The sequence below is a fragment of the Penicillium citrinum genome, assembly GCF_028827155.1.
Source record: "Penicillium citrinum strain IBT 23319 chromosome Unknown utg000006l:1.0-3011923.0:1.0-3012962.0, whole genome shotgun sequence".
NCBI classification, from domain to species: domain Eukaryota; kingdom Fungi; phylum Ascomycota; class Eurotiomycetes; order Eurotiales; family Aspergillaceae; genus Penicillium; species Penicillium citrinum.
This window is the reverse complement of record NW_026622691.1, coordinates 674,286-688,076: the sequence shown is the minus strand read 5'-3', so window position 1 is coordinate 688,076 and position 13,791 is coordinate 674,286. Positions and strand designations below refer to the sequence as shown.

Sequence of the window (13,791 nt, the reverse complement as noted above, 5' to 3'; positions counted from 1 at the left end):
TTCGAAGGTCTACACATTCATCTGGCTGATTTTGACTAATTTCGGACACCAGTTCATTGAAGTTCACCCTCCTTAGAGAGCAAATTTATCAAAATTGTGGAAGCCTTTGAAATATGTGCGAAAAATTTTCCCAGCTATGTTGATCCAAACTAGAATATTGTTACTTAAATAGATCTATTAAAAATATAGTTAGCTGAGAAATCTGTAGGAAACGGAAGAACTTTAGTTGTGCATGAATCTATTCCCAGGGTTTTGTTCGGCTGCAGCACAAGGGGCATGCAGGAATTGTCCACGCAGCCAATTCCAGCCCTATCATCCGGTGATGTGACCGCGATCAGGGCTAAACAATACTATAGTAGCAGGGATCAGAGTCGGGGCCCTGCTGCGCGTGCAGTTTACACTAAAGCTGGTGTGGACTAACATGTCCGACAGGATATTTTTAATAGAGTCAGTCCCATTGTGCTCATTACTGTTGCACTGTACAACAATTTATCTTATTTACCGACCCCTGAGCTACCAATACACTCAGTTCCAAGAGCTTCACCACTGTCTCCTGGACCCTTCTGCACCTCTCTGAATAGCAATTGTGTAATAACTGTAGAAACTTCACTACTGGACCGCCTCATGACCCTTGCACGCGGCTAAAAGTAGTGGTGTTGAATAGAGAGCTTTACCTTACGACTGATAGCTAGTTTATTGCTTAATTGTATGATTTCCTAAAAACTTGACTGGACTATATGCCAGGTACTCTGACTTGAAGAAAATACTGGACTTCTCTGATTGCCACAGAAAATTCTTTTAGTCAGCCTCAATGCCGGATACTGCGGATGTGTTTGAGGATCTGGACCCTCGAATCACTCTCACATTGGCCTCAAGCTTCACCTACCCCTGGCCGAGCAAGTACATAACGTCATTCACTTCCACTTGTGGTTGAATTTGAGTTTGTCAGCGTATATGAGACGCGGGTCGCGTGAGCAATTATTAATCTCGCCGCTACTAGAAAGCGAGAGTGCTTGAGGGTAGAATACCTCGTCCCATGATGTACTTAGCTCGAGCTTTGCCCACCTTGACCATCGCTTTTCCACAGAGTCAATATCGGCATTTCTTTTAGACACCTCACACAATATCAGTAAATCATGGCCGCTGTTGTATCACCGACCCCTGCAGGGCATCCCTTCGAGCGAGTGAACGTAGTTCATTCGCGTGATTGGTCATTCCAAGATACAACGCGATCACAAGATGGTAGCCACGACAAAAAGAGATTTATACATGATGGGCTGGACGATGGCGCTCGCGTTCTAGGTGCATAGTGTCCCGGCGACATCTCTATTTCATGCACTAACAGAACGGTCTATCTTAGAAAACGGCCGCGTAGATATCCATATCGATCCGCAGAAACCCAGCATCGCAGGGCTATTGAATCACATCCAACCCCCGAATATAAATTATGATCGTGATGAGGACCAGATAGACAGTGCAGAAAAGCCTTTCGCCGGGACCGATCGTTTTCCACTGCACCTTAATATCGTCATCCAGGTAATTGGTTCTCGAGGCGACATTCAACCGTTTGTTGCACTGGGGAGAGAACTGAAAGCCCACGGTCACCGAGTCAGACTGGCCACGCATTTAAGTTTTCGGCAATTCGTTCTCGATAGTGGCCTAGAGTTTTTCAACATTGGAGGAGATCCGACGGAACTGATGGCTTTCATGGTAAAAAACCCGGGCCTTTTACCAGGGTTCAAGGCAATACGCAAAGGAGAAATCCAAAAGCGTCGGCGTGAGATGAGAGAAATCTTCAATGGATGCTGGCGATCTTGCTTTGAGAAGGGTGATGGGACTGACCTTCACCAGATCAAGGAAAACCCATGGAGCAAAGCTTTGGATTATCGAGAACGGTCCTTTGTGGCGGACGCTATCATAGCTAATCCTCCTAGTTTGGCCCATATACATTGTGCGCAACGACTAGGGATCCCTCTCCATATTATATTCACGTAAGTCGAACATCCGATATACCGAGAGTTATTTACCTCTCGCAACATAGCAAATATCTAATGAATGACAGGATGCCTTGGTCACCAACTCAGTCATTTCCCCACCCATTAGCAAATGTTCATTCACAGAATTGCAAGCCGACTCTCGCAAACTTTATGTCCTATAATGTTGTAGATGTGATGGTATGGGAAGGGTTGGGAGATATTCTGAACACGCTCCGCAAAAACACCTTATCACTCCAACCTCTAGACACAGTAACCGCCTCGAGCATACTCCACCGACTACATGTACCCCATACATATCTTTGGTTAGGGGTATATTCCTGACTAGCAAAGAAATATTCTAAATTTTGAAATAGGTCCCCTTCATTACTGCCTAAGCCTCCCGATTGGGCTAACAACATCGACGTCTGTGGGTTTAGCTTCCTCATTTCAGAGAGCGACTACACGCCACCCCAGGAAATCGTTTCCTTCCTTGATGCAGGACCAAAACCAATATATATTGGGTTTGGCTCGATCGTAGTTGACAATCCTGGCAAATTAACGAAGACGGTATTTGAAGCGGTAAAAAAAAACTGGACAGCGAGCTCTCGTCTCGAAAGGTTGGGGAAACCTGGGGGCAGAGGACGTGCCGGAAAATATTCTTATGATTGGAAATTGCCCTCACGATTGGCTTTTTCGTCAGGTTTCGTGTGTGATACATCATGGAGGCGCTGGAACTACCGCGGCGGGCCTCGCCTTAGGTCTGCCGACGATAATTGTCCCATTTTTTGGAGACCAGCAATTTTGGGGGAGTATCGTTGCGCGGGCCGGAGCAGGGCCATCACCGATACCATATAAACGCTTGAACACCCAAAATCTCTCCGACGCAATACAGAAAGCGTTGGAGACAAGTACACTGGACCGGGCACAGGCGATTGCGATGAAAATGCACGAAGAGTCTGGCGTACGCCACGGGGTGCATAGTTTTCATCGAAATCTTGATCCCGTGCGATCCAGGTGCACTATACTCTCGAAACAGCCAGCTGCTTGGCATCTCAAACATACTGATATCAACTTGAGTGCCTTTGCAGCAACAGTCCTAGTAAAATCCGGAAAGATCAGTCCGGAAATGCTTGTGCTGTAAGTTTTCTACGACTAACGACACCGTAACTGGCAAAGTTTTCATGCTGACTGTCTCCAGTCACCGTCCTATCGAATATGATACATTCATGGACCCTGCCAACCCACTTACGGCTGGTGCCCAGGTGCTTTTTGGAGCCATAACGAATGTCGTGGCTGGATTTTTAGATGCTCCAAAAGATATTGTGAGTGACGTTGTTTCTGCTGTCCGCGCAACACGTCATCCCCGCGAACGTTTCGATCGCCGCGCGGCTTGCCGGGCTGCAATTTCTTCACTGGATGAAACATCTCCGGAAAACAGCATCGAGAGCGAAGAATCACCTCTTGGGAATGAGGCATGGCAAACACAAGTTCAGAATGATGGACAGGGAGCTGGAGAGAACCGAGACGATGCAACTGCTCAAGCAGACACTGATGACGAGGACAATGAGGACCACGTCAATGAAATTGCTCGAGTTCAGAGCATAGAGCGCAAAAGAAATCTGCAACTTGACAAGGCAAAGACAATGAAAAGCTCGATGACCCCTTCGAAACCACCCAAATTCATTGTTCTCCGTGAGGCTGCGTCGTATGGAAGCAAAATCTCCAAGAAATGTATGAAGGTCATCGTATGGTTACCAGCTGATTTCTCACTCGGCATGGCCCGAGGTTTCCACAACGCACCCAAATTATATCACGATCCGACAGTTATCGACGCCCCCCAGGTAGTCGGTCTTCAAAGCGGTTTCTCAGCAGCAGGAAAGGTAAGAACAGCCATACCGGCACCATCCTAGGACTAGTCGCCCTGATATAAGCTTAGGAGCTCCGAGACGGTATCTACTTCAGTATCACAGGTATAGGAACACATCCACGCGATGGTTTCAAAAATGAAGGCGCGAAGGGGCTTTTCAAAGGGATCGGAAAAGCAATGGGAGGGTTGCTTCTCAAGCCAACAGCAGGTATGTCGCACGAGTAGATCATATTTTTTTAAGATCGTCTCTCTTACAACGTGTCTTCAATCAGGGTTATGGGGTCTAGCAGGGTATCCATTGAGCGGTATACTCAGAGAGATAAACGACTCTTTGGGCAAGCATCAAAAGTGCATGATTGCGATGGGTCGCATTTCGCAGGGACTTGAGGAATTCCGAGAGTCTACGGCCCAGGACAGGGCCGAAGTATCCACAACATGGAGTCAGATTGAACATAACTTGAAAAGGTCGGATTACGGACATACTCTTGCTGACTAGTGCTAGCAACGAGGAGATAAGGATTAGGAAGCGTCTCAGCTGTGACCTCCTACAAGTGGCTTCAGCGGACGCGATATTGCCTCTGTATTATTCTTCTCTAATTCGGATGACTTTAGTGACATGATCAATCAAAGTGTGCCTGTGATGACCTTCAATTCATTGGTAGTAGACCTAAGCACCTTTATAAAAGCGGCAATAGCTAAGAAAAGCCTTATTGCTATTCGAGCAAGATCATAGGGGGAATGAATTGCCCTGCATTTCCTCACACAAATACTGGCTAGATACCTTGCAAGGACAACAGAAATTGGTTTATATTCCCCACTACACATGTCAAGGTTTTGGGAATGTTCAAGGCCCTTGCCGTGTGGATGGCAGTGGCACGTATTATTCTGGGGCCAGGGAACATTGAATGATTGAACGAACTATGGTATGGTGGTGGTTTGCAGGAAACATCTAGCAAGTCCAACGAGTTCAATGAACTTACGTGATGAAGTGTTCCAAGAATACACCAAACGGAAGCAGCGGTATTGAAGATGCGGCTGACAAATTGCAAGATATCTAGAATAGTAAATAGGGTATTGTATTGCCTATTATTTGTACACCCCACCCGGTGTACACATAAATAGTTTCAATGTTTCGAGCTATCGGATGGTTCTGGATCATAGAATAATCTAAAGTAATCTGTAGTCAGATGTGACTGAATGACTTACACAGCTTACTAGATCTTACAATTGAAGGAATTTGTCCTAGCAATTTTGAAGTGCATGCGCTGTCGGCGAATTTGAGATTTAATCAACAGTAAATTTGAGCTTGCCTACCTATAAATCTTGCATAATCTATATCTCAGGGATGTTCACAATTAAGAAAAATGGCCCGAGGAATGGTGAATTGTAGAAGGTGTGTCGTTTATAGATCTAGATCACATGACCCGAGTGAGTGAGTGTAACCAACCATGTTACTCTTTCAATAGAGCAACCATTTTGAGTCATTCATCTATCTCACTGCAATTTTGAAAAAGTCCTTCGTCGCCTGAATAATCTTTCCAACGCTCTCATTTTGATCAGTTCCAGTCCACCATCAGTTTGACCTTCATTCAACCTCGTGTCATGATTGACGGCGTCATACCGGAGACAGTGGAGTACGAGGATCTACTACCATCGGCACTCGAGGATTCTGAAAGGAAAGCAAAAGCTGCTGCTGCAAGGACTTTCAAAGTCGAGCCCGGCGATACCCTAAAGGATGGTCGCTATCGACCATTTCGAAAACTAGGCCAAGGGAGCTACGCATCAGTCTGGTTGGCACGAGACATGGAGGAGAGCCGATATGTTGCCATCAAGGTTGGCCGCATGTCATCCAGCAGCATTCTTTCAAACGAAATATCCTCAATGAAACTCCTGCAAGAAGGCCAGGTACCCGGTCATCCAGGCAAGGACCACGTCGTCGAACTTCTGGACCAATTTATTCACGAGCGTCCAAATGGATCACATATTTGCCTCGTTACAAACCCGTTGGGGAGGAGTCTTGAGACAGCACTCACTTTCGACTGTGGAAAAGCTGGGCAGGAGCCAGCACCCTATGCATTCTCTCGCAGGGCTTCGATTCAGACACTACAAGCTCTTGACTATCTTCACCAACATGGCATCATGCACGGCGATGTTCATCCGGGAAATCTACTCTTAGCCTTGACTCACGACATTGACAAGGATACTGAGACCGAAATTGAGGCGAAGAATCAGAGGGGCAATGAACTGAACCTCTCTGATGAACCCTACTGGCTTGACGAGGGAATTTACATTCCGGAATCCGACCCTACGAATGCCAATGTTATCTTGGTTGACCTAGGCGCTTCCAACCATCCCGCAGACGTACCAAGTCGGAAATACGCCTACCCCATTCCATACCGTGCTCCCGAAGTCGTGATGGATACAGGAAATGTCACTTGCAAGGCTGACATTTGGGCACTTGGATGCGTCATTTTCCGCATCATTACCGATATACCATTGTTCGCACCAGAAGATTGCTGTTGGGGTATGAATGAAACAGAACGCGAGCAAATGGTTATGTTTATTGACCGACTGGGCCCGGTACCTGAATATCTACGGAGCGCTTGCAAGGACTTAGACCTCAACCTTACATCAGATGGTATTTTGGTGGATCCTTTGCCTGAAGATGAAAGAGCAGAGCCACTTGCCAAGTTTTTCATGGAGTACAAACCGGAAGACATGGGAGAGGAAGAGATTACCGCTTTCATTGAGTTTTTGGGTCTTATGATTCGCTTTGACCCAGATGAGCGGAGCTCCGCACAGGATTTGCTTCAACATCGCTGGATTACCGACTTTTCCGTATGCTCATAATTTTCGAAGTCATGACTTTATTGGACGAATTTCTTTATTATTCTTATCTCTGGAGTATTCAGAACGAAACTTTTGTCGGAAGGTGCGGAATCAATACCATTAACGCTCGAAGCTATTGTGCATATTGCGCGTAAATGAAGTCCGCCTGATTTTATTTTGAACATTATTCCGCAAGCTCAGCTTCAACAATTCCAAGTCCCTCGCCATGGCGTGTCCAGTAATTTATAGCTCGTAGGCCATTTGCTATCAGCAGATTCTCCCAGCGTTGGCGCGTCCGCTCCAGACCAGAGCAAAAGACCATGACGGCCATATCTGTTGCACAGGGAAGCGGGCTGGCATTCTGGTCAGGGAGGATGTATTCTTCCATTATAATCTTCGAGAACCCCCGTTTCATGGCGGGCTTCAGGTTCTTGAAGATAGTCGTTGCCCTTTCATCGGACCAGTCGTGAAGAACATTTTTGAAATAGTAGACTCTTGCGCCTATATCATGATGTTAGTACCTCAGGCTCATATCCCAGGAGATCCTACAATTTACACATTGACTTACCCTGGATGGGCTGGACCTCATTGAAAAAGTCAAACACCTGCGTATCCACTTTTGCAGCTAAGAGGTCCTGAGCATCACGAACTTCATCAATGACAGTAGAAAGATCTTCCAAGATCAGTCTCCCGGGTGCATCTGGGAGTCTTTCTCTGAAGCCAATCAGGTCATGGCCTCGACCAGCTCCTATGTCGACGATCAAGGGTGTTTCGGGGCTGAGTTCCGGATGGTCCAGGATTCGCTCGCGGACTGGGAACCAATCGCACCAATGCAAACGATCGGCCCTTTGACCTTCCATAAAACTGTTGAATCGACTCAAAGCATCATGATTCTGACATAGCCAAGTGAATCCATTTAACTTTCCGAGTTTATTTGTGTACTGCAATGGAGCAACGAGCGGGTCATCGGGGTTTCGATAATTGGTCAACTCGAGGAACTCTGGTGTCTTTTGGAAGGAGGGCAAGAACTCGCAGAAGCTGAATATATTGTCAATACTGTATCGGGAAGGGGAATAGGAAATAATACAGTGACTCAAGCACGCCTATCGAGGGTCGTTTAGTCAACTCCTTCGACAATGCAGTTGGCAAGTACTCGCATGGGGTAGGCTCTTCGATGATATCATTTGCAACAAGAACGCGCAAAATGCGCTCTGTGAGGGATTAGTAACAATTTTTCAACAGATCAATGACTTCCAGTTCTGGTTTTCTGGATTTGATTTACTGACCAACAAGCAAGGGATCGGCAGGCTTTGCTGCCGCCAGCTTTGCTAAAGGCACTGGTGACTCTGCATCTGCAAGCACAGGAAACACTTCCATATCAAGGGCTACCTTGACAGCCATGACAACGGCAGGCTTCAGAAATTAGTCATTGATATAAGGCATACTGAAACATCCGTGTATGATGATGCTCGCTATGATCAGGCAAGACATTCTTACAGTATAAGCTATTCTCAAAATGGCATCCCGGGGTCGTTCCAGTGCTCCTGCCAATTTTAAAGCCTGCTCACGAGCTTTAATGCGGCTGGTCTCAGCTTGTGTGGACTCAAAGTCGTCTAATGCCACTTTTGTCTGCTCTAGTAGACATTTGATCTGTTGGGTATCCATTATGATATTGACAGCTTGTATAGGTTGCTATTGGGCCTTGACGGCAGTTCCAAGTCAACTGAAAGAGTCCCAAGGGCTTCAGATCAATTTCAAAGATTAATCTGACGATGACTGGGGGGCTTTGCTACTAATAGTTGCATGGATACAGCAATGTACTGTAACCCGCGTCAATTTCTCTTCCGAGAACGCTGCAGTTGACTCCATCAACGCACATATCGCTTCACTTTTAGTGAAGTGACACACATGCTTCAATTTTCGCTTTGCTCGTATTAAAAATTTGTTCGCCATACAGAGCACGATGTAGAGGGGGAGATCGTCCCGCCGTGGGTCTAGTATTGACGAGGCTCCGTGGTGGAGAACTGGCGGGGTTACGGGAGACTTCCGCCTGTTAGGAGTCGTTTGAAATGCCCAGGTACGAGCTAGGATGTTCATTCTTCAATTATGAGCTCTTGTACGGAGTACATCAGTAGAGAAAAGTCATGCCCCATTAATGCCGGATATTCTTACCCTAAGATAAGGTATCTTTCATGGAAATCAGCTTATCTAGCAAGCTCCTATCAAAGCAAATCATCATCCTGCTAGTTCAAAAAATCTACAACTAAGCCTCGATGACTCCTGATCTAGTCAAAGATGGTCATAGTATCTGAATTTGCATTTTCCAATGCGTAATCCAATCCGAGGTCACCAATCATGAGGAGCTTGGATAGTTGACTTGTTACCCTATAAGTAGCAGCTAAGGCTTAGCGTGAATCCTTCATGCACCTTGACCCGTAGCCTTGTTGATCATGTTTTACGATAATTGCGAGCCTCACTAATATTCCGGTGTCTTTTCGTATTCTAAACAAAAGGAGGGGTAAGAGAGCATGGTATAGTGAAAAGAATCACAATAGGCTTATGCATCTATCACACCACTACCAGAGACCCAAAAGATGTATTCCGAAGACCACACTACATACATAGTACAGACTTGACATACCTTACTCATCCTTCATCCTTGTGTCAGGTTACTCCAAGATTTTGTTACCTTCATACATATCTTTTGAACTGCTCGAATCCTGCTGGTATAACAGCGGAATTAAATAACCCTTTCGAAGCGTGCATTGAAGCCGAGAATGGAGAATTAATGCGCAAACGAGACAGTTAGGGTGAATTGGAGAAACAGAGAGCGGGTTATTTAATTATAGTAGAAGGTTCGCACCAAGTTTCTTGAGGCGGCGAGATATTCCCACGTACATTGCAGTGCTAGGAAGACACTCTTGAATGAAAACGAAGATGGAATCTACCACCAGCTCATAGCCAGAATAAAAGAATTAGATTGAACGCTTGGTATATGCCAATATGGGACAATCGAAGGAAATTTGATAGACAACGGTGACGAATATGATCACACAAAAGCATCGCAATCCTCCACGAGTAGCTCGAATTTTTTGATTTATCATTCTAAGATCATCGTCCATGATTTTTATCATGAAATTATTCCCTGTAAAGAAGAAGCTAATGGCTTGGTTCAATGGTCTGCCATCATCCAGATGGAGAATGTTACCTGCTTATTCCAGGGCCATTCGGTCAACGACAACAGGACCTGCCAACGTGTCTTTGTCATACTGAAGACCTCATTTTGGTTGTGGCCGGTGTTGATATTTGACTAGAGTTTGTCCCGTATCTGTTCGTCATAACCACCTCAAAGTGTCCCAATGTGAACAAGATACAATGCAAGTCCTTGAGTGAAGACAACTACCACGAGGCCCCGATTCGAACGCTCGAGTCTAATTACCTCATCGTCAGTAAATTCCCTCCGTCCTTGCAAATTTCCCTTGTGGAAAGAGTGATCGCGGCAAGTACGTTTTCATCCTGGAGTCTTGCTTGAGATCTTGCTTGAGGGGGTGGTGCCGATTTCCATTAGACTTGGCGAGGAGACTTCTCGCCGTCGACAGATTCAAGTGCCACTTTAGTTTTTGTAATTGCGCGGCTTCTCATTTCGACATTGCTTTTCCCCGGAAGGTATACCGAGTTATGTGTTCTTTTTGATCTTTGGACTATGGTTGATACTTCTCAAACATTTGCGTAGTCGAGTTGATAAGCAAACAAACAGGTTCGAATGGGGGAAAAAGAACGATAGAAACAATGGAAGACGCAATGAATAGGGCAGTTGCCAGCCAAGGAAGATGTAACCAGTGGTCAATATACCATCACGCAGCAGGAGAATAACCTGGGAGAGACCGGTTTGTGCACTATTCAACGCACCTTCTGGATTTGATTTGTATAGTAGATGGGTAATTAATGAAATATAGAGTATATTGTATACTAGCCACGATCGATTCGAGCGCAGCTTCGTCAGGTTGAGGTATCATGTTATGACGTCCAGTATTAAATCTCGGGGTATACTTTGCAAAAAGGTCTTCGGCCGTAAATCCGAGTAAAGTTCGGGATAATAAAAAGAGCCCTTATCGCCAATACGAAAAATGACTCCAAGTTTAACATTTGTGAATACAATTCTTAGGTGAGACTGACAGAAACTCAGAGGCCCTTTAATCAACTGGGTAGATCAAGTGGGAATGAATCATAATATTCGTATGAATGTGATGGATGATGAAGGATGAAGGAGAGAGGAGAGCCGTGAGGGAAGAAGAGGTGACGCTAGTCATGTGGCATCAACAGAGACAGCTTCAGGGCTTGACTGTGGTCTGATATCTCGATATCAGTGACTTATTTAAAGGTATCAAAGTATATGCTGGCAGATCTAGTTAAAGGTTTATTGAAGCTTGAAAGGAAGTGGTGCATCACATCATTTCAACAGCACTGGAGTGTGATTGGGACGTTTAGTTGAGCTCATGAATCCCCCAATATGGATACTTTTTACTACGGTATGTACTACATAGCGCCCTAATACGGCACTCTATAGCCGAAGTCGGTGTAGTCGACTTGACTCGTTGAATGAGTGTTGTTAGAACAGTCATTCTTCTAACAACATTCGTTGACTCACTCCATCATCCTCGCCGGCCAGTACAGGTATTGTAAAACAGTATATAGAACGGTTTCCTAGATTGATCCGGTATTTTTGACTGTAGAATAATAGTATAGGTAGAGTATTGTTCTCTGGATCGCATTTTCCAAAAACTGGTATTTTAGAATTAACCATTCATATGAAGATACTGTATTATTTTGATATTTCAATGATTTTATTTGTTGATTATATAGTTTTCTTTTGATTCCAAGTTTTTGATTGAATTTTCAAAGTAGTTTACAATAGCCGATAGTGACACAGGCTCATATCCGGGAGATATATATAATCATCGAAAGAAAAGTAGGCATTTTTCTTTTTCATTCCTTTTTTTTTCAATCCCTCTTTTTGCTAACATTGGTATCTAGGCTTTGTGCGTTGATTTTGTGTATTGTTGTTCTACACGTTGTATAGTACTTTACGCGTTGTGCGGTGGTTTCCGCATTGTGTGGTGGTTTATACACTGTATAGTATTTTATATATTATATACTCTAATACAAAGATTGTATATTGTTGATAATTTATAAAACCTTCATAAAGCCTCCATAAAACCCGATTTTTTTTTTTTTGAAATACCGTAGTATAACAAAAACGATAAAAATGCGTTATGAAAAGCTCTATAGTATTTCTATCAAAACGATATAGACAACTGTATTTGATTCCCACCTGTGGGCGGCAAGGATGGATCCTTCAGAATCTACATAAGTATACAGCTGATCAATTGTCCAGATTCTCTGTCATATAGTTTTATGTAATCTCAATTAGAATACGAAGTAGCAACCCAAGTAGATAACAGAAGAGCGGAGATATAACATAATACAAAATTCAAGCTATAATAAGCTTGGGAAGTAATACTAATGATGCAAGTAACATAAAACTCGTTTATTGCACCGATTGCGACTATGGGGAGCCGTAGTTGTACTTCCAAAACGAAGTTTTCACGAGTCTATCCTGGCTTCGACTTTGCGCAAAAGACCAGAAAGGGGCACAGTGAACTCCGTAGATATGTTGACATCTTTGTGAATGGATTGTACCAGCATGGGTAGTACAAAAGTCCAGATTCGATTGCAAATGAAGCAAACTACAATTTCTCTAGCCTACTGTCAAAACCTGCATGACCATTAGGAGACGCGCCACCTCTAGACCCATCAAGGATATGCCACTTATATCGCAAATAGAGAAGGGTGCTAGAACTACCAAGAAAATCTCCGGGGTCTCCCTTATCGCATGAACTCGTACATTTATCTCGGTGTTCGTCGCAGAACTTCCGAGACCCATCCTAGGCTACTAGTATCCACGATTTACAAGTCCGGGAAATACACTTATGCAGGCATACGGGGTACGCGGCGATGTACGGATTGTATAAGGGAAGGAACTATTCCATCCAATAAGACAATTTTGTACTGTGCCTCTTTGTGGTAAAGCTGGGGGAACCACGAGGCTAAAAATAAACGCTACGACAAATCAGTAGTTAGCTCTTAGACTGTTAGCATCCTATGGGAATTGTGTTGATCATAAAAAAAAAAAACCTTTAACCGTGCGTAGAGACGGGATGTAGTGGGCCAACGTGCTGCTTCACATTGCCACACCGCTTGTGTTGATCGTCAGAGCTTCTTCATACTCCGCAACCAACTCTCCTTAAACAACACGCTTGATTAAAACATCGCTATTAGCACAATGGTTAACTGTAATCAACAAGAGGAAGAAGAAAAAGAAAAGACGATGTGCTTCGAGATGATCATCTAAGCTGTTGACGAAAGTATAATAGACTTTGTGGCCAGGCTTGGACTACGACGCCATTGCGGCGCAGGAAAGAGATCGTCCAAAACCGTTCTCGGGAGTCGGAAGATTGGTCGGATGTACCGGGCTGGACACGAGCATCCACTTCACCTACCAATTCTGAATGGTCGGGGAAAGAACTCAAGATATCTGGTGGAGAAGACATATGAAGTCCAAAGCCGGACCCGCCTGGATACACCCACATCTGGGGCTTTACTACGGTCCGTTCAGTGACACAAATGGGTCTAACGGTCGAACCGAACCACAAAACTAAGAGGGTGACCTCGGTATCGCAAGCGTGTCTGTTGAGCCCTACGTCTTAGAATCTAGTGTGGTCGAAAGGACGATGTGTGGTGTGCTACAAGCTTGAAACCCTGAAGGAGCTTTCCAGATTTTTCCAATCCAAGGCTGCAAGATGCAAGAAAGATGCACCTGATGAATCTCATCTTAAACACAACAAATGATAAGTGCTGTCATTTCAACCCCTGAAACAAGCTTGCTCGCGCTACCATGGCAAAATGGACTTGCATGGACCCTGACATCCACGTTTCTTCTGGAAAGGAGAAACCGCCGATGCATGGTGTGGATCTGATTGGTGATCAGCAGGGATGGCAGGTGGGAAAAAGTGGACCAGGAATTAAACTATCGACGATCGTTCGGACAGTCTTGCTGTA

At 44.7% G+C, this 13,791-nt stretch overlaps 3 protein-coding genes across 3 annotated transcripts; 2 read left to right on the top strand and 1 right to left on the bottom strand.

Moving 5' to 3' along the window:
• Positions 1-3,102: 3,102 nt before the first annotated feature.
• Positions 3,103-4,068, top strand: N7469_006782 (UDP-glucuronosyl/UDP-glucosyltransferase; the record flags this gene model as incomplete). The annotated part of the gene is made up of 3 exons (XM_056645700.1): positions 3,103-3,113; positions 3,175-3,856; positions 3,913-4,068. The coding sequence occupies 3 exons, from the start codon at positions 3,103-3,105 to the stop codon at positions 4,066-4,068; spliced, it is 849 nt and encodes a 282-aa protein (XP_056499141.1).
• A 1,377-nt stretch (positions 4,069-5,445) lies between these two features.
• On the top strand, positions 5,446-6,693 carry N7469_006781 (uncharacterized protein; the record flags this gene model as incomplete). The annotated part of the gene is made up of 1 exon (XM_056645699.1): positions 5,446-6,693. The coding sequence occupies one exon, from the start codon at positions 5,446-5,448 to the stop codon at positions 6,691-6,693; it is 1,248 nt and encodes a 415-aa protein (XP_056499140.1).
• Positions 6,694-6,856: 163 nt separating this feature from the next.
• On the bottom strand, positions 6,857-8,337 carry N7469_006780 (Plant methyltransferase dimerization; the record flags this gene model as incomplete). The annotated part of the gene is made up of 5 exons (XM_056645698.1): positions 6,857-7,173; positions 7,241-7,710; positions 7,760-7,883; positions 7,959-8,085; positions 8,170-8,337. The coding sequence occupies 5 exons, from the start codon at positions 8,335-8,337 to the stop codon at positions 6,857-6,859; spliced, it is 1,206 nt and encodes a 401-aa protein (XP_056499139.1).
• Between the last annotated feature and the right edge of the window lie 5,454 nt (positions 8,338-13,791).